At 42.0% G+C, this 23,218-nt stretch overlaps 1 protein-coding gene and 1 long non-coding RNA gene across 3 annotated transcripts in view; both read left to right on the forward strand.

Annotated features, from left to right (window-relative positions):
• Positions 1-23,218, forward strand: part of LOC149985523 (uncharacterized) — a 509,038-nt gene that overhangs the window by 441,504 nt on the left and 44,316 nt on the right. The window lies entirely within an intron of this gene.
• wt-t1a (Wilms' tumor suppressor 1a) lies at positions 1,676-20,367 on the forward strand. Of its 2 annotated transcripts, NM_001124294.1 has the most exon segments (9): positions 1,867-2,625; positions 7,102-7,218; positions 8,163-8,265; positions 15,762-15,861; positions 17,949-18,093; positions 18,211-18,300; positions 18,520-18,603; positions 18,945-19,066; positions 19,068-19,527. In NM_001124294.1, coding segments are annotated over 8 exon segments (1,161 nt in total). In that variant the 5' UTR covers positions 1,867-2,225; the 3' UTR covers positions 19,068-19,527.

A 23,218-nucleotide genomic window follows, 5' to 3' on the forward strand; every position in this document is an offset into this window, starting at 1 on the left:
ATCAAGGATGTATTAACAGTCTATTTTGGTTTAGGGTCACAATCCTTTTTTGATAGAATTTATGCAAATAACCCATGTCTAGAAAATGTACTTCATCATCGATAAAACATTACTAATATAAGTGTAGGCCTACTACAAATTAGAAGCATAGTTTGTAATTATTAATACACAGATAATAGAATAGAACAATATCATGTAATAGTGCTTTATTAGTAGTAGTTTTAGTATCAGTAGGCTATTAGTATTATTTTTCTACTTGGATGAACTTTTAGCCATTGAGCTAAATTCAACTGGTTCGATAGACAGAGGTTCCTATAATGTTTAGAAATACAGTGAACGAATTAAGAAAAAATACAGGGATTATCGGAATACATTTAGTCAAAACAATTCAGTTTCAAGTTGAAATGTAACGTGCACAAGTACAGTGAAATGCCTTTCTTTGAGTTTGCAAGAAAGGCATTTGACTGCACTTGTGCATATGACATTAAAACTTGAAACTTAAATATGCCAATCAGAAAATAATTGACAAAGGCACCTATATCGAAAAACGAATTGTGTTACTTTGAATGAGCCGCTTATTTAATCAATGTCAACACATATTCAGGCTATGGTATCATTTCAAGAGACGAGAATGTCACTCCATCGTTCATATGTCGTGTTCAGGTACATTTTCTGTTCGTAAATAGAGGGCTTTTAATTGCATTCATGATATACAACCTAGGCTACGTGCAGTGACAAGGCATGAGCAACACATAATGTATATCCAACTCACCGAACCAAGAAAACATCCTCATCACGTCGCACTACATGAGAAAGAGACGCTGATTTCATTGCGTCAACCAGAATGTAACTCATTTAAGTGTATGTTCCAGTTTAAATGACCAACAATGTGAGATGTGAGATTATGTTGTTATTTCGAAAGCACTGCCTACATTTTGTTGTTCTTTATGCAGTACTATTAAATAGGCTATGTGTCAACATCACACATATGTTCTATTGGTTGGTAAAGCTGATTAATAGATAGAGGCCGCCCCAGGAATAAGTTAAACAAACAGTATGTATAATAATTCCAAATCTAACTTTTTTTGGCAACATCCAAAGATTCAGTGAATAATCCTGTTCAAGACAAATCAAGCAGTGGTATTGGTACTCACAACTTATTTGCACGTGCTGCGGAAGGAATATAGTGAAGGTACACTCATCTTATTTCTAAATCCACCAAACTATTTCAATTTAAGTGGAACTCTCTCTCAATCACTCACTCTCTCACTCTCTCGCTCACTTTCTCACACACGCACGCAGGCACGCACGCACGCACGCACGCACACACACACACACACACACACACACACACACACACACACACATGCGCATTCATCCATACACACACGCTGATCAAGTAGAAGAGCAAAACCGGTTCCAAAAAAACAGATAAAGCAACACCTCATGTCACGATGCCTCTCCCCTGTTTGACCTAGATATTCTGTGTGTATGTAGGCTATGTTTCATGTTTTACATGTATGTAGCTCTGTCCTTGAGCTGTTCTTGTCTATTAATGTTCTGCATTATGTCATGTTTCATGTTTTTTTTGTGGACCCCAGGAAGAGTAGCTGCTGCTTTCACAACAGCTACTAGGGATCCTAATAAAATACCCCAAATCACACAAACAGGCCCATTTAGACTTACTGCATGGTGTGAGCGTACATAGAGAGGTGTTTAGAGTGAGGGGCTGAGGAGCCATACTGTCAATGAAATGAAGCCAGCTTCTCATCCCTCTTGCTCATTGGCCTTGGCTCCTCCTCCAGCCTCCTCACTAGGTCTCTATTTGAGCTCTGTGGGCTCTAAAGAAAACAGACGCATGAGTAAAGGAATAGAGGGCTACTCCTCTACTCCTCTCCTCCCTTCCCACTTTTTCTCCTCCATTCACTGAGCTGAGAGAACACTCCCCAGGCTGGACCTCCAGACAGCACCTCTCTCTGTCCACCGCAGCACACAACAAAAGAAACACCATTGTTTCACCTTCGTTTAGGGGCAACTGTCTCTGTTTCCCTAGATACAAAGATTGCTGTCTTCCTATGTTACAATGAGGCTTTGTTGGGCGTGAACTTCCACAGAACCAGGAGCCGGGTACATCAGAACGCCGAAGAAGACTTAGGTCCATTTTCCGAGCGACCCTGTCGGGGTTTTGGACAGACTGGTTTCAGGGTGCGGTTGCTCCGCCAGAGATGGGCTCAGATGTGCGTGATCTCAATGCCCTGCTGCCCCCGGTGCCATCCTTGCCAGGGGGGAACGGGAATTGTACCCTGCCCGTCAGCAGTGCTCCTCAGTGGGGCCCCGTACTGGACTTCCACACTGGCACCCCCTACAGCTCACTGGCACCCCACCCCTTCATCAAGCAGGAACCCAGCTGGAGCTCTGGAGACCCCCATGAGGACCCCCACTGCGGCCTGAGCGCCTTCACTGTGCACTTCTCCGGCCAGTTCACTGGCACAGGGGCCTGCAGGTACGGGGCCTTCGGGGCTCCCCCTCCACCCAGCCAGCCCCCACCAAGCCAGCCAAGGATGTTCAGCAACGCACCCTACCTGACCAACTGTATGGACACCCAGCCCTCCTCCAGGAACCAGGGTAAGATGAACCATAATCATCTCTTCTGGAGATTAGTGGAGTGAAGCGTTACTGTGGTTGCACGAAGACTTGATATTAGGTTAAATACGATATTGTAATTCTCAGAAAGAATGGATTTGTTCCGTTTTGTTCAAAGTAGTTTTAAGGAGTTACGTTTCTAGTCCTGTATAATTTTGCGAATTTATGCTTTTCTTATGATTTCACTATATTCCCTGCCTACACTTTTTTTGCTGACTCTAGTGATGTACATTTGTCTGTAGTTCACGATCAATAAACAAACAAATGATTAATAGATACACCTGGAGAAAAAGGTCCCACGAGCAGTAAATGCATTCGTCATTTCAAGGAAACTTGTGTTTTGTTATGCTATTGTATAGTGTGTCAGTGATACTCACTGATCTTATCGTCAGCACAATTCAATGAAAATGTGTTGACACGAGTTTCCAATTGAGAAAATCTCTGCATTTGCTATGCTCTTTTCTTTATTACCTTATCACAATTTTCACAAACGTATGATTGATTTAGTGAGTTTATAATTAGTGCGTTGCATACATATATATCTAAAAAATATTGTTTAGTGCCGCTCACTGAACTTAGTACTGTTTAAATGATTTACCAGTAGTATATTCCACTGCAGTGAGTCAATTTCATAACGAATGATATTATTCATCACTGACGTTGCTTCTAAATGAATGTGCCCTATTCACAAAGTGTTATTTCAAACAGAATAGATTATTTTCATCACGAATGGATGTACAATTTGATCTCTGAAATTCTAATAGCAGTAGCTGTGTTGTAGTTCAGCTGATCATACAGTTGCCAATCCTCATACAACCGCAGGACTCTTAAACATTTGAGTATACTAAAGAAACGTTGCCTTTATTGTGGACTTGTGTTGTTGTTGTTTTTTTACAACTGAATCTCAAATTCAAATGTTTAAGAGTCCTGCGAGAGGTTAATATACATAGCTACTGAACGTTCAGTATTATGCTGAACCATTAATTAGCCATGGCATTAGGCCACTGAATAGGCTATAGAAGAGTGTGCTAATGTGTTACAAATGAAGGGGAAATGGCTCAGTGATGACAGAAAAGGTCATTCTTTTTTTTATTTGTATTATGACATTAACTCATCTCAGTAGTGTTCCTGAAATCAATAAAAGTGTATCTGAAGCTGACCAATTGTGAGTGTGACATATACTTGGCTTCTGATTTCCAAGAGAAAAAAAAGAGATTATTATGCCTCGGTTTACACTTTGACCTGAGCTATTTATAATCAAGCTCTGGGATTTCTTTTTAGGGTTGTTGGGGGTCACCAATGTTCACACACCAAATGTAATCAGTCTGCACTTTTAACGGAGGATTAATTAGAAATAACATCAGTTTCAAAGGGCTCGTCCAACCTTCAACCCACTTATCACACCCCTTCTGTGCCTGGCCAGGCAGTGCAAACAAGCATGGCTCAGACTCATGCGGGTCACTTTCAGTAGATACTAAGACAATGATGGTCACTGAGGGAATATCCACTGTAGTCATGCTGTGTTTACATTTAAAATACGAAACTTGAAAGTCAAAACGACTTAGTGTGAGGACAGGTATTTTGTGTGCAGTAGTGTCTGTGCCATTAAAATGTGTGTGTGTGTGTGTGTGTGTTTGTGTGTGTGTGGGAAGTTTACTTGAATGGAAGCTGAGGAAAAGAGAATAGTCTAGTTAAGATATTATAGTAGGGACTTTCCTTGTAAAAAATTATTAAAAACTGCAAATATTTGTATTACCCTTCAATGGGTTATATTACCCTTCAGAACCCTTTTTGTTCTGTATAGTATTTTTAATTAACGTGTTGTTTCTAAGTATCATTCTGATATTCCAACGGTCACACAATTTTATAGTTGACTTCCCTTGGTTTACCATACTGGTTGACATTTTTAATACACGGAAATTCTGTAATAACTTATACAAGATTTGTAGGCTACTTCTTGACCCGCTTTTTCAAAACGAACAATAAAAAAAGACACGTATTGAACTACAATTACTGGGAAAATATAGATGGAATTCCGAAGTTGATTAATATCTATACAGTCACTGTGATATTAGTTTTTTATTGATGAAGGCACTAATTTATAGAATTAGATAGTATCTGACTATTGATCAATTGGGTTACCGGTTGACAATTCACACATCTGTAATATTTGAACTCTTTGGGAGTCAGTAAAAACTCTTTATAATTTATTATTACATTGATACTATACTGTAAGTAATACGCATAAGGCCGTGGTTCAGTGATTTACATTTGAGTACTTTGTCTTTAAAGTAAATGGCTTGTGAATGATTCATCATCTTTTCGGCAAAAGTAATAAGCAGACCATCAAATAAATTATTACATTTAATGTGCAACGCATTATATTTTAGAAGATATACGCAGTGCATTCGGAAAGTATTCAGACCCCTTGACTTTTTCCACGTTCTGTTACATTACAGCCTTATTCTACAATGGATTAAATCGTTTTTCCCCCTCATCAATCTACACACAATACCCCATAATGACAAAGCAAAAACAGGTTTTTAGAAATTTTTGCTAATTTATTAAAAATAAAAAACTTAAATATAACATTTACATAAGTATTCAGACCCTTTACTCAGTACTTTGTTGAATCACCTTTGGCAGCGATTACAGCATTGAGTCTTCTTGGGTATGATTCTACAAGCTTGGCACACCTATATTTGGGGAGTTTCTCCCATTATTCTCTGCAGATCCTCTCAAGCTCTGTCAGGTTGGATGAGGAACGTTGCTGCACAGCTATTTTCAGGTCTCTCCAGAGATGTTAGATCGCGTTCAAGTCCGGGCTCTGGCTTGGTCACTCAAGGATATTCAGGGCTGGTCCCGAAGCCAGTCTCCCAGTCCCTGCCGCTGAAAAACATCCCCACAGCATGATGCTGCCACCACCATGCTTCACCATAGGGATAGTGCAAGGTTTCCTCCAGATGTGATGCTTGGCATTCAGGCCAAAGAGTTCAAGCTTAGTTTCATCAGACCAGAGAATCTTGTTTCGCATGGTCTGAGAGTCTTTTAGATTCCTTTTGGCAAACTCCAAGCGGGCTGTCAGGCCTGATTGGTGGAGTGCTGCAGAGATGGTTGTCCTTCTGGAAGGTTCTCCCATCTCCACAGACAAACTCTGGAGCTCTGTCAGAGCGAACATTGGTCACCTCCCTGACCAAGACCCTTGTCACCCGATTGCTCAGTTTGGTCGGACAGCCAACTCTGGGAAGAGTCTTGGTGGTTCCAAACTTCATCCATTTAAGAATGATGGCGACCACTGTGTTCTTAGGGACCTTCAATGCTGCAGAAATGTTTTGGTACCCTTCCCCAGATCTGTGTCTTGACACAATGTTGTCTCGGAGCTCTTCGGACAATTACTTCTACCTCATGGCTTGGTTTTTGCTCTGACATGCACTGTCAACTGTGGGAAATTATATAGATATGTATGTGCCTTTACAAATCATGTCCTAGCAATTGAATTTACCACAGGTGGACTCTAATCAAGTTGTAGAAACATCTCAAGGATGATCAATGGAAACAGGATGCACCTGAGCTCAATTTTTGAATCTCATAGCAAAGGATCTGAATACTTATGTAAACAAGGTATTTCTGTTTTTTACGTTACCTTTATTGGGTATTGTGTGTAGATTGCTGAGGATTTTTATATAATTAATCAATTTTACAATTAGGCTGTAACGTAACAACATGTGGAAAAAGTCAAGGAGTCTGAATACTTTCCAAAGGCACTGTATATGGCAGAAAATTCTGGTCACTTCGTAGGTGCATTTGGTTTTCTTCACATCCCTCTCTACTGCAGTGCGTAAAGCAGACTGGTTTAAGGTGAGGACACTACCACACAAACTCCCTGGGCAGTGCCCTTCACTATGCCCCCTTGTGTCCCAGACCAGCCCAGGAGGCTACCCAGCCCTATGTAAGCCTACTGTAATGGGGATCATTCCTGTCCTCCTCTCCACTGTCAAGACAGAGATGAGAGGAAGACAAATAGAGCTCTTTAATGAGTTTTGAGTAAACCCTGCTGGGGCGCTGGTGAAAGTGGCTGTGGTGTGCACTTACTGGCGTCGGCGTTGGTTGGTGTGTGATTAATGAACTGGTGCTGCACCCTGGGTCAGACATAGACATGATTAAGCCTTGAACCTGGTGTCAGCCCTCCAGTGTCCTGCCACAGTTTGTTTTCACTCCGGACGCTTTCACTCTCACCCCAACGCAGGGGCAACTGGAGTTTGAGGAGGGAGGAGGAAGGTAATTTACCTACCCATTCAGTACAAAGGGTTATGGTTCTGAATGTTAACGGATGAGCTAAATCAGAATTTATAAAGTAACTTTTCACATGCAAACACGTTTTTACGTACTTTCCATGGTCTGAAAAACCTTGATATTATTCATTTAGTTTTTCTAAACTGCTCTTCTTTGTCTTTACAGGTTACAGTGCTTTCGATGGTACCACTAATTACGGTCACACTCCCACACACCACTCCTCCCAGTTCCCCAACCACTCCTTTAAACATGAAGACTCCCTCGCTCAGCAGACCAGTATGGGTAAACAGCACAATATTCTCACCTAGATTCCTGCTTGTTTGTGTGTGTGTGTGTGTGTGTTTGTGAGCGAGCGAGTATTAAAGTATATATGTGTGTAAACACGTGTATTGTGAACTCCATACTCCTCGCCTAGGGAGTGGCCTCCATCTTAAAGTCACTGCGAGGTTAAGTCTTACAGTGACCTTCACGTCAGTGTCCTAAATCACTACCATCTTGGGTTTTTCATTTTCCTTTTCTTCATCCATGGCCCTCCTGTTAGTAAACGGCTGAACGTGTGTTGTTAATTTTATATCTGTGATGTTGTAAATTTCAGACTCTCTTCATGGAAATGATAACTGTAGGAAACAGCGATACAAGATTGTTGGAATGTTTAGAACTGCCCTGGGACCAATTCACAATATGTGGAGGCAGAGCCAAAGCAGAGATCCTTCATTTGCGCTTTGAAAAAGCAAAAAGATTCAGTGTGCTTTACGGCTTCAAAGAAGAGCCTCTTGTTTGTATAAGTGCTGTGTACATTCGGGCCACAGGTCACAGGTTTCTTTCACAATTTCCATTTCAGGATAGTTTTTCTCAGAGAAGGATCCGTTCGTTCAGAGATGAGTTCCCTGAAAGCTTTATAGCTAATGTGGCTCTTCTTTCTTTGACCCATACCCACGTCAATCGTAGAACGGCAAAGTGCTTCAATTGAAACATCTTGATTGTTTGCGCACAGAAAATGAACCGTCAGACAAAAATGTTTACTGTTGTTACTCTCTCATAGCCGTGCGTCTGGGTCGTCGAGAGAAATAAAGGATCGGGGAACTCACTTCCAGTGTAGTCGTGAAGCTGTCTTTTATCCTTAGGACTGTCCCATGACACTGTTTAAATTCTCAATCTGTCATGTGTTTAGTTGGTGGGTGATCATTGAGATGAACAGTAACGGTTTCCTTTGTCTGTTTGTGTAGGTGAGCAGCAGTATCCTGTCCCTCCACCCGTGTATGGATGTCACACCCCATCAGACAGCTGTGCAGGCAGCCAAGCACTACTGCTAAGGAACCCTTACAACAGGTAGGCGCTGGAGCCTCTCCACTACAGTAGCTTCACTTGTTCTTACCTGACATCACATCCCTGCCACTCGCCTTAGCCCCATCCTTATCAGTCCCATGAGCCCCAGTCGAATAGGCCTACCACTCACCTGTCATCTATTGCCACAAAGCAGCAGGCTGACAGGCAGAAATCTTACTAAGGAATCCTGTTTGTAGTGACTATCGTCTTGTTAAAGGTAGCTAGGATGCTCTAAGGACAATCTGTACAGGATGTTCACCTGCGTAGTAGTCCTAATCTGGCCAAGGTTGTGCTGCCCTCAGCCAGATTGTCTGCTAAGACAATAATCATCAGCATTGTGGTTCTAAAATGTCACGCTGCCATTGAGCACGCCCAGTGGCTAGAGGAAGTAAAGTAACAGGGAAAGGAAGTTGGACAGAAGGAGAACATCCTGATTTTCAGTCAGGAAATTATCAAAATAAAGCCATTTTGTCGACTTTGTACTCTCAAAACCTTCCATTAGACTAAATCCACCGCAGTCCTTCTTGACAAAGAATAGTATGATATAAAAGCACATTTACCGTGTTGTGTTTACGTTGAAAGTTAGTTGTCTTGCGGAAAAAAAATACTTCAAGTAGATGGTATGGATGAGGACCATGTCTAGATGAACTCCTACCAGTTGTTAAGACAGAAGCAGTGCTCAGCAGGCCAAGATAAACAGTGTAATCCACTACTGCTTTCCCGTCTTAGACCAATGTTGAATTCTTCCTAAAAAAAGTAGCTCACTGTCCTCTGAGTGGAGAGAACCCCATTGTAACCTCGCACAACTGTTAAAAAGTTGTAGAAAAAGTACCCAATTGTCATACTTGAGTAAAAGTACAGATACCTTAAAAGAGAAAATGACTCAAGTAAAAGTGAAAGTCACCCAGTAAAATACGACTTGAGTAAAAGTCTAAATGTATTTGGTTTTTAAATTGACTTACGTATCAAAAGTAAATGTACTTGCGCAAATATATTTAAGTATCGAAAGTAAAAGTAAAAGTATAAATAATTTCAGATTCACTATATCAAGCAAACCAGAAGGCACAATTTTCTTGTTGTATTATTTTACGGATAGGCACACTCTAATACGCAGACATAATTTACAAACGAAGCATTTGTGTTTCGTGAGTCTGCCAGATAAGAGGCAGTAGAGATGACCAGAGATGTTCTCTTGATGTGTGTGAATTGGACCATTTTCCTGCCCTGATAAGATTTAGAAATGTAACGAGTACTTTTGGGTGTCAGGGAAAATGTATGTAGTAAGAAGTACATTATTTTCTTTAGGAATGTAGTGGAGTAAAAGTCAAAGTTGTCAATAAATATGAATAGTAAAGTAAAGTACAGATACGCCAAAAAACGACTTAAGTAGTACTTTAAAATATTTTTACTTAAGTAAAAAACACCACTGCTGTTAACTCACTGGTCTTGAGACGGCACAAAATTAGCTTGCATTCCTCGAATAGCTTTAACATTTTGTTTTCAGCTCAAGGGAACATAAATATTCAAAATAAGAGGATAGTAGATAATGGGAGTGTGTTAGACATGGTCTGGAAGCCCATTCTTCAGGTTCTGCTCCTCCTGATATCCTCCTGATATCTGTTGGGGAAGGGAAGGGGCTGGGAATACTCAAATCAAAGCCGCTCTCTAATCAAATTCCTGGTACCAACAGCTCTGTATTTATACAGTGAGACTGCAGTTATGCACTTTCTAATGATTTGGAAGTACATTAAGTAAAAACAAGCTAGGAACAAGGTTTCTTTGGGAAGCGCTGGTGTAGAGGATGAAGACTGGTGTGTCCCCCCCCAAACCAAACATTTGGTTATTTTATCAAGATATTACATCTTAGGTATGTATAGAATTTGTCATAGAAGACTTTACCTAAATTGTACAGTAATGGTTTAGAGAAAGTTCACAGTGTACCAGTGGCAATTTTAGCATGTAAATCTTGGTGGTGCAAAAATATTTTTTAATTATGCATGCCAGCAAAGCCACCACACAACACAACACAATACATTAATTGCACTAGAACGGTGACAAACGGTGCCCAAAAACTGTTGTGTAGTGGCCTACATAAAGCTATCCCAACAGCAGTCCCAACACCTTACCACTGCTACACCCGGCTATCAACGGAGCCTTGTCTGGCAATGAAACAGTTAATTCAGCCTCATTTACTGTCTTTAAAAAAAACATAGGCGGACTTGTTTAAACAAATGTGGTTTCTACTGACAATTGAGATGTACAAACTATGACATAAGGGAAAGACGAGCGGATTAGAGGCAATCCGTAATTTCGATTAAGACATCAATGAGCGAGCTAGGACGGATGTTGTCAATTTAACTATTTGTTTAGCACTTTTGAAATGTACAGTGACAGAATTCAGAACATAGGCCGTTCTTGCAGTATTCTCCCTGTACACCAAGTCAGAACCGTAGGATAAATAAAGTGGCCATATAAGCAGACAATGAATGCTCTTACAATATTCAATGATTACATTTCTCTAAAACAGGCTATAGGCTACATGTACACGTGCAACACCAAGTCAGAACAGTAGGCAAAATTAAGATTATTAAATTATTAGGGTGAGGCACATGGGCTACTAACATCTTACTACACAGCATACACTTAGTATTACTTTCTTAGATACAGTATACATATCTCCCTGGCATATTACATCATTTATGCAGCAGCAAACAATACGTTTTTGGACTCACCTTTTGCTGTAGTCACTTCCTTCCATACCACTCATTGTTGAATTTACGATTTCCAACTTGATGTGTAATGTTTATGTCCGATGGCCGATGAGCACCGATACGCTTTAGTTATAATTTCTCTTCATTATTTATCTTCAAATGACAAGGATTGAAAAGGATTTGCCAGTAGATTGTTGACTTGATTGATGATGATGACTGCTAGCTAAGATTTTGAAAGTATGATGTTGACATGATCGGCTACTGTACCTATAACTTGATGTTACATCATTATATCTGTGGCCAATGACCTTGAGCCTTCTTGGATGGGCACTTCTAATGTATCTCTATGTTAGAGCCCAAAGGGCTCGAATTTTCGAGGTCTCCCCTTAGACTTCGCAGTGACGTAGTTTCCCCATGAGTGACAGAACACTGAGCCAATCATGGCACACTGCTCAGTATTTCCTGCTGGCTTGCCCCACCACCACCATAGAAAGCACTGAGCTGGGCTGACACACCTGCATTTTGGAGCTGCATCATTCAAGAAAAAAAAAGAGACCATGTTTGTGTGCAGCTTTAGTAACTCAATGATATATAAATATATTTTTACATTGTTTGCAAACTGATATGTGACACGTATTAATGCCAAAATAACATGCAAAACAGGCAAGCCCCACCCCATTTTTTGCCAATAATGTGGGGCTCAAAACAGGGTCTGCCCCACCTACCCTGAATGACGGGTTGCCACTGCAGTGTACTAACAATGGGCACACCCTTCTTCTTCCTTTAACCCTCAAGACTGAACTGTGGCACTTTCTGTCATCCAAATTGCTGAATTGATTTGAACTAAAAAACTACAGCCTAAAAAGTCAAACTCTTCTGAGCACTGTTGGGGTAAGTCGTGCCAAAGGGTTAGTTGAGCCACCACTTGTTTTTAGAAAACCATACACAATATTAATCATGTGACCAAATATTTAGGAAGAGGTCATAATTTTATGGAGTCTGTGAAGGAATAAACCACATGAAAAAAGTGGTAAGCAAGTGAGGTAAAAATAAAACAGAGTTCAATTAATTTATTGTGTTATAGGTTTCAAGATGCTTGTATCTAAACCAAAGTAGATTGTTGTAAGACAGTTGGGGTCTCTGTCAGCTATAATATGAGGTCTTAAACCTAGCATTAAAGTGCATCCTTGTAGCTGTGTGGGCTAATAGTCAAAATGGTTGCTTTGGTGTAGGGGCAAGTTGAGCAAATGGCTAATCAATCTACCCCATACAAATGATGATTATATTTAGTCAGTTTTATGCATAATATGCATAGTATTTTGAAGACACCTCGCATTTGTGTGATTAGTCATGTTGAAATGATGAAAAATGCCATCCTCAGTTGGGTGCGCCCCCCTCTAGGGCTAGGCCACAATTGAAGTGTTTTTTTTCCCCAAGGCATTATCACTGGGATATGATGTTACACCTGGGCCTGACCTATTGTTAAAAGTGTATTATTTTGTTTTTACAAAGAGTTTAGAAATTAGTCCCAATGCTTACCCTGGCCCTAAGCTCAATTTACCCCGTAAGTTGTGCCAAGACACTACTTTTCTTTTGGACAAGCTTTTTTCAAATCTGTAATGTTTACATGAATTCGGATTAATTCCAGGGATAGACAACATCCTAAAATATGTGTAGATATCTTTGATCGAAATAATACTATGTTTCCCTTGACGGAGTGTTGCTGAATGTAATAAATGACTCAAGATACTCCACTCTCCCTTATTGTATGTAGGTACCAAACAGAGTGCAGGCTACTACGGTCAATGTGCAGGGTACCAGGCACCAGAGCATCCCAGCGCAGTGAGCTGTTCCTGTGGTATGATAAAACGATGTGATGTCAGGGGCGGCAGTGATTTACATTGACATTTTAGTCATTTAGCAGACGTTCTTATCCAGAGCGACTTACAGGAGCAATTAGGGTTAAGTGCCTTGCTCAAGGGCACATCAACATGTTTTTCACCTAGTCAGCGCGGGGATTTGAATCAGCGACCTTTCGGTTACTGTCCCAATAAATCTAAAGTATGCGTTTGGGAAAGCACCTGGCAGGTTAACTAATGGTCCTGGCGTCTGATGCTTAGTAACGGATTGCTTATTTGGTTCTGAGTGATGGAGGGCTGTAATTATTAGTGTGGGAGGATCCTCATTGTGCAGTGTATTCAAGAGCCGTTACCCAGGATGCACTTGTATAGATGGGGCCAGATGCTATAATCCTCTCTCTTGTGGTGCTTGCCCAGACTGAAAACAGTGGTGCCACCGCTGGACGTCCTCGCCCGAGGAATACATTCCTAGCGGTGACCATTTATATCAAATGGCATCTCAGCCGGAATGTACGGCACGGAACCCTGTTAACACGCTGGCTTCCACCATTAAGAGGTATGTCGACATGACCAGTTCCTGTCATCTGAAGAACTCCTATTTGATCTGGATTAACAGTCGTCAATCTGCACTTGTCTCAGAATAGCAAAGGGGGTGGGTGGAGGGGGCGGAGGGGGCGGGGGGGAGGGGGGGGGGGGGGGGGGGGGCTCCCTTCATTAAATCACACGTTTGACCACTCACCGGCATTGCTGAGGTATTTGATTTTGCGGTAGAGTGGGACTCCACAGGGGCCCTGTCATTTCTCACTGAGGTGATTGGAAAGGAGAAAAGACCTCATATCACAGAAGTCGCATACGGGTTGCTTGTTGTTTTACCTTAGCAAGTTCGGGTTGTGCCTGAAATGGTGATTTCGGATGTTTTCCATGCCTGTGTGTGACCCTGATATGTTAAAGGTGACATGATAGTGAGTCTAGGATCGTTTCAGAGGGCTATTTCTAGTTGAGGGGGAAACATCACTTTTTCTCCTGTTTTAGTGCTGTAATGAAAATATCCTCTTGCCTTCTTGCTTTCTTGTCATTTTTAGTGGCCCTCTTTTTCCAACTCCCTTTCCATCTCCTCCCGAACCTCCTCTCTTTCTGTTTTCGCCAGGTATCGTGGGCAGGTTAAATTAGCTTCTCTGTTTTGTACCTTCCTGTGAAATGTATCCTGCTATAATTTTCCCGTGCAGGGCATTAGCCTTGACCACAGTGGGACATGTAATGGAGGGGAAGGGCCCTGCACTGGGGAGTAGTGGAAGTGGATCAGTACACAATGGGATGGCTTTCCCCCTGGGATTCTCCAGCCAGGGTTACAGAGCCAGGGCTCAGTTAGACTGGAGGGGAGGGTCTGACCCTTCCACCACCTCCCCGAAAAAGCCAGCAAAGGCCGGGGTGACTGAATGATTAATCTGCTGCTAAATGAGAGGGACTCTGGTGCTTAGGCTGTGGAAAATCAGACTTGGAGTCTCATCTCCAGGGACTCACGCCAAAGTATGCAATGTGCCTCTTCCAGATAAACGCCACCACTCCCCCGTCTCTCTCCCCAGGCCCTGTCTCTCTCCCCAGGCCCTGGATGCATACATTAACGTGAGCTTGAGGTGTTTAGCTCCACAGTGAATGAGTGAATGAATGAACTGTGAGGAGATTTATTGCAGCATGCAGCTTGCACTGTCCCGACTCCGGCTATCCTTGGAAAGAGTAGAGACAATTACAGCCTTATGCCTTCTCAACCATCTATTCATAATTTAACTGTACAGGATACAACCCCCTCCTTCCATGAAATACAAAAATGACGGACAGTTTTGTAAGACTAATAATATAACGGTATTGCCATCTGGTTATTATGAAACTAGATGTGACCCTTAGCTGCCTTGAAATAGCTGCAGTGTGTGTAACTGAACCAACTTGAATTAATACTTTCGGGGGGGGCTACCTTCGTCTTTTGAGGGGATAATAAGTGTTCAGCTAAAATTGCCATTTCTAAATTGAATAGTTTTTTGTTTGTTTTTTTACCTCATAAAATAAGTAGGTTAGTACACAATGGATGGATAGCACACAATACCTGACCTGTGTTTGTTATTTCTACATATACTACAATGGGTCATTGTCCTTTTGTGCTACTGTATGTCCTTATCCTGTACGTCTATTTGATTGAGAGTAGTGTGTGGGTGACAACACGTTTTGGCAGAACGTCTTGCGGTGTTAACCAGTTGCTCTTTGATTTACTAAAACAGGCCCTTATTTATGGAAGAAAAATAAGTTAGTATGCAGCTTGAATTTGTGTTAATCCAGGGTTAGAGAGAGAGGCCAGTTTACCGCCTAGCCGTATGAATAAATCTGGGAATGACAGGAAGTTAACCATTAGTCTTTCCTCCGAGTTCCACTTTGGATGCTTTAGGTGAATATACTGCACTGTGACCCGTAGAGCAATTTGCCCCTATGTCAAGACAAGTTATAGCTGGTGATTCTGCTGCGTTTATTTATTGGGAGCTTTTACCTGCTGTGCATGCTATTGAAATACAATGCCAATGCAACTTTGCTGAACTGGCTTACATAGATAAGAGCGGGAAACACTTAAACGACAACGTTCATTTACGAGTGGGAGACCCTTTCTTAACAACTTTCCCCTATATTTCAGGAGTGGGCCGTTTACGGCAACATTTTACAGTACATTTAACGGCGTGGAAGACAATAGCCATTCATCCCACGATTCATCCTACAATACATCCCACAATTCATCCTACATTTTCATGCCTTTCACTCAGTCCGCTCTTAAAACTGCTGAATGGTCTTGAACAGCTTTTTATGTGAATTGTAATTTGGCAGACAAAATAGGAAACGGTCACATATTTCCTCACTAAAAATGCTCTTGTGTCTTTCTCTCTGTGGACAGCCATGCTACGGGCTATGAGAGTGACCCCAGCAATCCCATGGTGTATAGCTGCAGCACCCAGTACCGCATCCACACCCACGGAGTATTCAGAGGCATTCAGGTCAGTTCTGTCCTCTCACGGCTTCTGAGTTCGCATCCAGGTCACACACTCTGATTCCTCTCTCCATACACATCTTTGCTTATGTGATCAGGGCCAAGGTCGGGACGTGGCGCACAGACCAACACTTTCTTGCATGAACACACATGTACACACACACATGTACATACACACATGTACACACATATACACACCAACACACACACGCACACACGCACACACACACACACACACACACACACACACACACACACACACACACACACACACACACACATACACACACACACACTCCCTAAATGCCAGCACAAGGTCATCCTCTACTCCCGAGCTCCAGGCACTGCACGGGTGCTGGCAGAAGAGGAGGAGGTGGGAGAGACTAGAGAGATACAGTACAGGAGGGAGAGAGGGAGAGCGAGAGGGAGAGCGGGAGAGAGAGAGAGAGAGAGAGAGAGAGAGAGAGAGAGAGAGTTAATAGCCTGACGCAATGAGCAGACTATGCGAGAGGAAGCAGTCCTCTGCCAGAACAGTTGAGACATTTAAAAGGCATCTCAGGATGAAAAGGGACGAGGAATCACTTTCAAGAAATCCATTAGCAATAAAGCCACAGGTTCCTTACACAGGCCCATGTTAATAAATCATTAGCTCTTCATTAATGTCCGTCAGCAGCTTTAAAGCACAGAGAGAGCAGAGATTCTCCAGACCTATTCCCGTTGAAAAATGGGAATTTTGGTACTACATCCGTCTCTTTCTCCCTTCTCATTGTTCTCCAGTGAAATGAATTCAGTAAAACCTAATTCACAAAATGAATCGCATAAGTATGCTTAATCACATAAGTGTGCAAAAGTACACTGAGTGTACAAAAACGTTAAGAACACCTTCTCTTTCCATGACATGGAGCGACCAGGTGAATCTACTACCCTTTATTGATGTCACTTGTTAAATCCACATCAATCAGTGTAGATGAAGGGGAGGAGACAGGATAAAGACGTTTTAAGCCTCGAGACAATTGAGACATGGATTGTGTATGTGGGCCATTCAGAGGGTGAATGGGCGAGACAAAAGATTTACGTGTCTTTGAACGGCGTGTGGTAGTAGGCGCCAGCCGCACCTGTGACATGAACTGCAACGCTGCTGGGTTTTTCACGCTCAGCAGTTTCCCGTGTGTTTCAGGAATGGTCCACCACCCAAAGGCCATCAAACCAACTTGACACAAACTGTGGGAACCTTGGGAGCCAACATGGGCCAGCATCCATGTGGAACGCTTTCGACACCTTGTAGAGTCCATGCCCAGACAAATTGAGGCTGTTCAGAGGGCAAAAAGAGGTGCAACTCAACATTAGGAAGGTGTTCCTAATGTTTGGTGTACTCAGTGTATATTTTTTGAAAGTCATGTTCAAGTTGTACGTGGACACTTGGTGCTCAGAAAGCTTTCCATTTGACATTGCCATCATTGGCTTTGCTCCCTCCGTGAAGTGGGGCGTCTAGACAAGTCAGGCATACGGTAGTGTCATAAAACACTGAAGTTATTTGCTTATCAATAGGCTGCTAACGCTATTTATTAGAGCGCCAGTGTGCCCACAGAGCCCATTACACTAAGCGCCTGCTAATGGACAGCAGATGGGTATCAGGGTCTGGGAGGGAGGGGAGGGAGGGAGGGGGGAGAGAGGGGAGCACAGGGGGGCACGGACAACTGAGATGGGGTCTGCCTAACGTCTGTGACTAACTGCTTTAGAGAGTAAATCAGTGGCATGGAGTAAATTTGACCAATCATTTTACGGCTAATTCCAGTATAATGAAGCCCCCCTTAGCAAGGTAATTACACTTCTTCTGCCTTTAAAAAAAAATTGGTTATTATTTTTGAGTTACATTTTGCTGCAATAGACTAGTGGGTAGCTTAGTTACTATTATCTCTTCGTATGATATGTCGTGGTTCTAAACCTGTATCATGGCTCACTGTGTGTGTGTGTGTGTGTGTGTGTGTGTGTGTGTGTGTGTGTGTGTGTGTGTGTGTGTGTGTGTGTGTGTGTGTGTGTGTGTGTGTGTGTGTGTGTGTGTGTGTGTGTGTGTGCGTGCGCACCCTTTCACAGGATGTCCGACGGGTGCCAGGTATCGCCCCTGCCATTGTTCGCTCAGAGACCAGTGAGAAGAGGCCGTTCATGTGCACATATCCTGGCTGCAACAAACGATACTTCAAGCTGTCCCACCTGCAGATGCACAGCAGAAAACACACAGGTAAGTGCCAGGGCAGCCATAGATCAAGCGCTCATGAGACTAACATACCAGTGTATCAGGGATTCAGGTCTTGCTGTACCAAAGCCCTCTCTGTGTTCCCCTGGGCCCTCGCTCCAGGCGAGAAGCCCTACCAGTGTGACTTCACCGACTGTGGACGAAGGTTCTCCAGGTCCGACCAGCTGAAGAGACACCAGCGAAGACACACAGGTTTGCCCTCTCTCTCTCTCTCCCACTGCTTCTTTTTTTCTGGTTCCTTTTCCCTCTTTTCAGCTTCTCTGCTCGAGCTCCCTCCATCTCCCTGCCCTCTGTATTGTAAATAGAACGCTGTAGCTCGTGCTCCCTTTGGAATGGCTTCTCCCCTGGCCTCTGCTCTACTCTGTCTCTCTCTCTCTGTGTGTGTGTGTGTGTATGTGTGCGTGTGCCTAGGGGTTAAACCGTTCCAGTGCGAGACGTGTCAGAGAAAGTTCTCACGGTCTGACCACCTTAAGACCCACACCCGGACTCATACAGGTAAAACAAGTGCGTAAACTTTGATTTTTCCACATTCTGCTTATTACTTAGCTAGTTACTTCACTTTTTCATGAACAGTCGGTAGGTAACGTCTCAAGGCTTTGGTGGTTTAGTATTTCAACTAATCTACGGTCTGTTATCATACTGGATGAAAATAGGTTAAGTCAGTTCATTGTAACAAATGACCTGTTACTGAAAGTGATCGAAAATGATCATAGGCAATTCATTCATCTCTTCCTCCCCTTCAGTTAGGTTTAAACCACAATACTCCCTGACAGCGCTCTCTCTCTCTCTCTCTCTCTCTCTCTCTCTCTCTCTCTCTCTCCCACTCACTCTCCTAGGTGAGAAGCCGTTCAACTGCAGATGGCCCAACTGTCAGAAGAAGTTTGCCAGGTCCGATGAGCTGGTTCGTCACCACAACATGCACCAGAGGAACCTGACCAAGCTCCAGCTGGCCATCTGAGCCAGAACTTAGCCAGCCTCACTGCTCTCAAACATCCTCCCTACATGAGACTGAATCCTCCAGCTCGCACGGGGGAGCAGCAGCAGAGCAGGAGGCCGACAACATTGTTCATCTGCATGTTACTGTACAGCCTCACCAACAGACAGTTCTCCAAACAGTGCCACCTAGGGACAGTCCTCTGTTCATACACTCTGATTCAGAGGGTTATTTTAGTAAGATATATTTAATGAGGAAACCAAACAGTTTCTATCGCTTGTCAGTGTTCTATAGATGTGTATAACTTTTGTGCCCATTTCTCAGTTGAAGTATTACAGACTAATTTATTTGATCATACTTTTGTGAATTTAAATCCTTCACTGGAATGATTTCTGGAAAGGGGGATTTCTGGAAAGGGGGACTTCTGGAAAGGGGGACTTCTGGAAAGGGGGACTTTGGTCCAACAGTATCTTCATCATCGCTATTGTTCAGTCCACATCCCTGTGTTTTTGATTTGATCTGCACCGGGTGGTTGAAACAGAAAACTACACCATGTACGCTTTTGTCTGTGATGTTGTCTGTAAATATTGTTTCACTTTGACAGTGGATTTTGGGGCTGTGAGTTTAAACAAATATGTATCGGGCACACTGGCTATGTGGCCAAGAAGTTGTCACATTAAATGAGGTAAATAATCATACTGGACCATGGATTGCATTCATATTCTTGCCATGGAAAATGTGACTTAAGTATTATAGTTTAGACTAGACCTACTTCGATAGATCCAGGAAATGCTTTTTTAAGTGTGTATTTCATAAGTCATAAAACAATCTGTTTTTTTTCTCTGAAGTGTATTATAAATACATTACAGTCTGTTCCCATCTGTTGAAACTGTATTGTTCTTACTGTTTTTATACAGTATATATACTGATTCTGTTGTTGTTGTTGTTATTTTTTCCCATTGCGTTCTGTATTAAAGCCCCCTCGTAGTGTGCAAACTGCCTGGGCAGCTGTGTTGGCTCAGGGGCCAGTGTTGAGTTACTTTTGCCTTCACTAACAGGGCTGATCAACCGCGCTCCTGAGACCCACTGACCAGAGCGTAACCTGACCAGGTCATGACCCCTTGTAAGTCACCTGACACAAGTTACCAGAGGAGGCTTATACTGGCCCGGTCTCCGAATAAAAATAGTTATGATAACAAAATACAACTCTTGACTGTAGCTAACATCCGCTGCTTTCTTTATCTCTGAGCAGATTCTTTTCAAATTCCTTGACTTCTGAGTGAAACAGGAGACGCAGATAAAAAATAAACGTGTTTTCTCTCAAACTCACTGTTCCTTGGGACTATTCATCTTAATTAAGCGGTGCAGTCTCCCTGCACTTAGAAAAAAATACACTTTTGATCCACTATTGTTGTTTTTCAAACAAGAAAAAAATATCCACTTTAAGTTGTGAGTTTTTTTTATCGTTCGAAGTCCACGTAAATGCACTGTCTCTGTGCAAACAACAAACAAAAAGCTTGGTACAATTTCAAAATGAATCACAGTTAGTTATAAAACTTTAAGGCCGTGGAATTCTAACTTTTTCAGCGGGGGCCGCAGTTATTCTGCCCGGACCCCATTTTTATCCAACAAAAATGTCTTGCGACTTCACCCCCAAATGTATTGACACAACCTTAAAATTGGCACTTTTCGATTTTTACATAAACAAATAACCTTTAATAATTTCATTTTCATTTTTCATCTAAATGAATAGAAACCAATACATTTACTGAATAAAATTGTATTTTTCAAATGGCCTTTCTCAGAAACATTTGTATATTGTCCAACATAATAATCTGTACTCTTCATTTTTTTTTACCTAAATATATAAATGTTTTGTGTCACTTACAATTTCCTTGTTTTAGAAAGATTTTTTTTTTTTGTCCATTAAAATAACATCAAATAACATCAAATGTTGTAAATAACTATTGTAGCTGGTAACGATTTTTTTATGGAATATCTACAGAGGCGTACAGAGGCCCATTATCAGCAACCATCACTCCTGTGTTCCAATGGCACGTTGTGTTAGCTAATCATTTTAAAAGGCTAATTGATCATTAGAAAACCCTTTTGCAATTATGTTAGCACAGCTGAAAACTGTTGTCCTGATTAAAGAAGCAATAAAACGGGCCTTCTTTAGATTAGTTGAGTATCTGGAGCATCAGCATTTGTGGGTTCGATTACAGGCTCATAATGGCCAGAAACAAAGCACTTTCTTCTGAAACTCATCAGTCTATTCTTGTTCTGAGAAATTAAGGTTATTCCAAGCGAGAAATTGCCAAGAAACTGAAGATCTCATACAATGCTGTGTACTACTCCCTTCACAGAACAGGGCAAACTGTTTCTAACCAGAATAGAAAGAGGAGTGGGAGGCCCCGGTGCACAACTGAGCAAGAGGAAAAGTACATTAGAGTGTCTAGTTTGAGAACCTCACAAGTTCTCAACTGGTAGCTTCATTAAATAGTACCCACAAAATACCAGTCTCAACGTCAACAGTGAAGAGAAGACTCCGGGATGCTGGCCTTCTAGGCAGAGTTTCTCTGTCCAATGTCTGTGTTCTATTGCCCATCTTAATCTTTTCTTTTTATTGGCCAGTCTGAGATATGGATTTTTCTTTGCAACTCTGCCTAGAAGGCCAGCATCCCAGATTCGACTCTTCACTGTTGATGTTGAGACTGGTGTTTTTGAGGACTTGTGAGGCGTCTGTTTCTCAAACTAGACACTCTAATGTACTTGTCTTCTTGCTCAGTTGTGCACCGGGGCCTCCCACTCCTCTTTCTATTCTGGTTAGAGCTTCTTGGCAATTTCTCGCATGGAATAGCCTTCATTTCTCAGAACAAGAATAGACTGACGATTTTCAGAAGAAAGTGCTTGTCACGTCGTATGTAGGTGGCAGGGAAGTCAAGCGCAGGAGAATTCAACTTGGTATAAATGGAGTATTTTAATAACTTAAAACATAAACTTCAAAACCAAAGTCCATAGTAAAATAAATGTGGGTACAAAAACCCGTCGCACACTAATCCATAAAACATGAACATAACAATAAACAATCTCTGACAAGGACATGAGGGGAAACAGATGGTTAAATACACAACAATTAATGAATGGGATTGTAACCAGGTGTGTAAGAAGACCAGACAAAACCAATGGAAAATTAAACATAGATCAATGATGGCTAGAAGACCGGTGACGTCGATTGCCGAGCACCGCCCGAACAAGGAGAGGCATCGACTTCGGCAGTGCTTTATTTCTGGCCATTTTGAGCCTGTAAACGAACCCACAAATGCTGATGCTCCAGATACACAACTAGTCTAAAAAAGGCCAGTTTTATTGCTTCTTTAATCAGAACAACAGTTTTCAGCTGTGCTAACATAATTGCATAAGGGTTTTCTAATGATCAACTAGCCTTTTAAAATGATCAACTTGGGTTAGCTAACACAACATGTCATTGGAACACAGGAGTGATGGTTGCTGATAATGGGCCTCTGTATGCCTATGTAGATATTCCATTAAAAATCATCACCAGCTACAATAGTCATTTTCAACATTAACAATGTCTACACTGTGTTTCTGATCAATTTGATGTTCATTTTAATGGACAAAAAAAAGAGCTTTTCTTTCAAAAACAAGGACATTTCTAAGTGACCCCAAACTTTTAAAAGGTAGTGTATGTCGTTTTTTTTGTGTTTTTTGGTAACCCAACTGCTGTTCCCCCACGACGCCACCAAGACTTTAAATACCGCTGCATTGTGGCCTAGACTCAATCCGATCAAGCGTTAACCAGCAATAGCAGACTGCGGCACAACTGATGCTTTGGTGTTGGAGTTGGAGGTGGAACTGCGTTGGAGCCGTCAAATCGGTGAGCAGCTGCTCTTGCGATCATTGTCAGGAAGCCACTTCCGCCCCACTCGTGTTAGAAGCTCAGAACTAAAAAAGTGTAGGCCGCATAGAAATAATAGAGACAAATAGTAATGGTGTCTTTTTGTAGGCACTAACTCCTCCGTCGTTCGCTGGACAAAGCCTTTAATGGGAAATGAATGCCGTTTCTGGATAAATGCCGAAAATAAGGTCTGTGGTAAACACAGGCTTAGGAGATCTTGTACTTTTTGTTCAATCAGATTATCTTCATCAGCTAAC

Source organism: Oncorhynchus mykiss, chromosome 1 (genome assembly GCF_057628025.1).
Source record: "Oncorhynchus mykiss isolate SJ-2025 chromosome 1, ASM5762802v1, whole genome shotgun sequence".
Classification (NCBI taxonomy): domain Eukaryota; kingdom Metazoa; phylum Chordata; class Actinopteri; order Salmoniformes; family Salmonidae; genus Oncorhynchus; species Oncorhynchus mykiss.

Bases quoted from the DNA above. Each gene is read 5' to 3' on its own strand.
- wt-t1a (XM_021581733.3), top strand. From the start codon at position 2,226: ATGGGCTCAGATGTGCGTGATCTCAATGCCCTGCTGCCCCCGGTGCCA. The intron at 15,862-17,948 runs GTCAGTTCTGTC...ACCCTTTCACAG, and splicing joins GAGTATTCAGAGGCATTCAG to GATGTCCGACGGGTGCCAGG. The intron at 18,613-18,944 runs GTGCGTAAACTT...TCACTCTCCTAG, and splicing joins GACTCATACAGGTAAAACAA to GTGAGAAGCCGTTCAACTGC.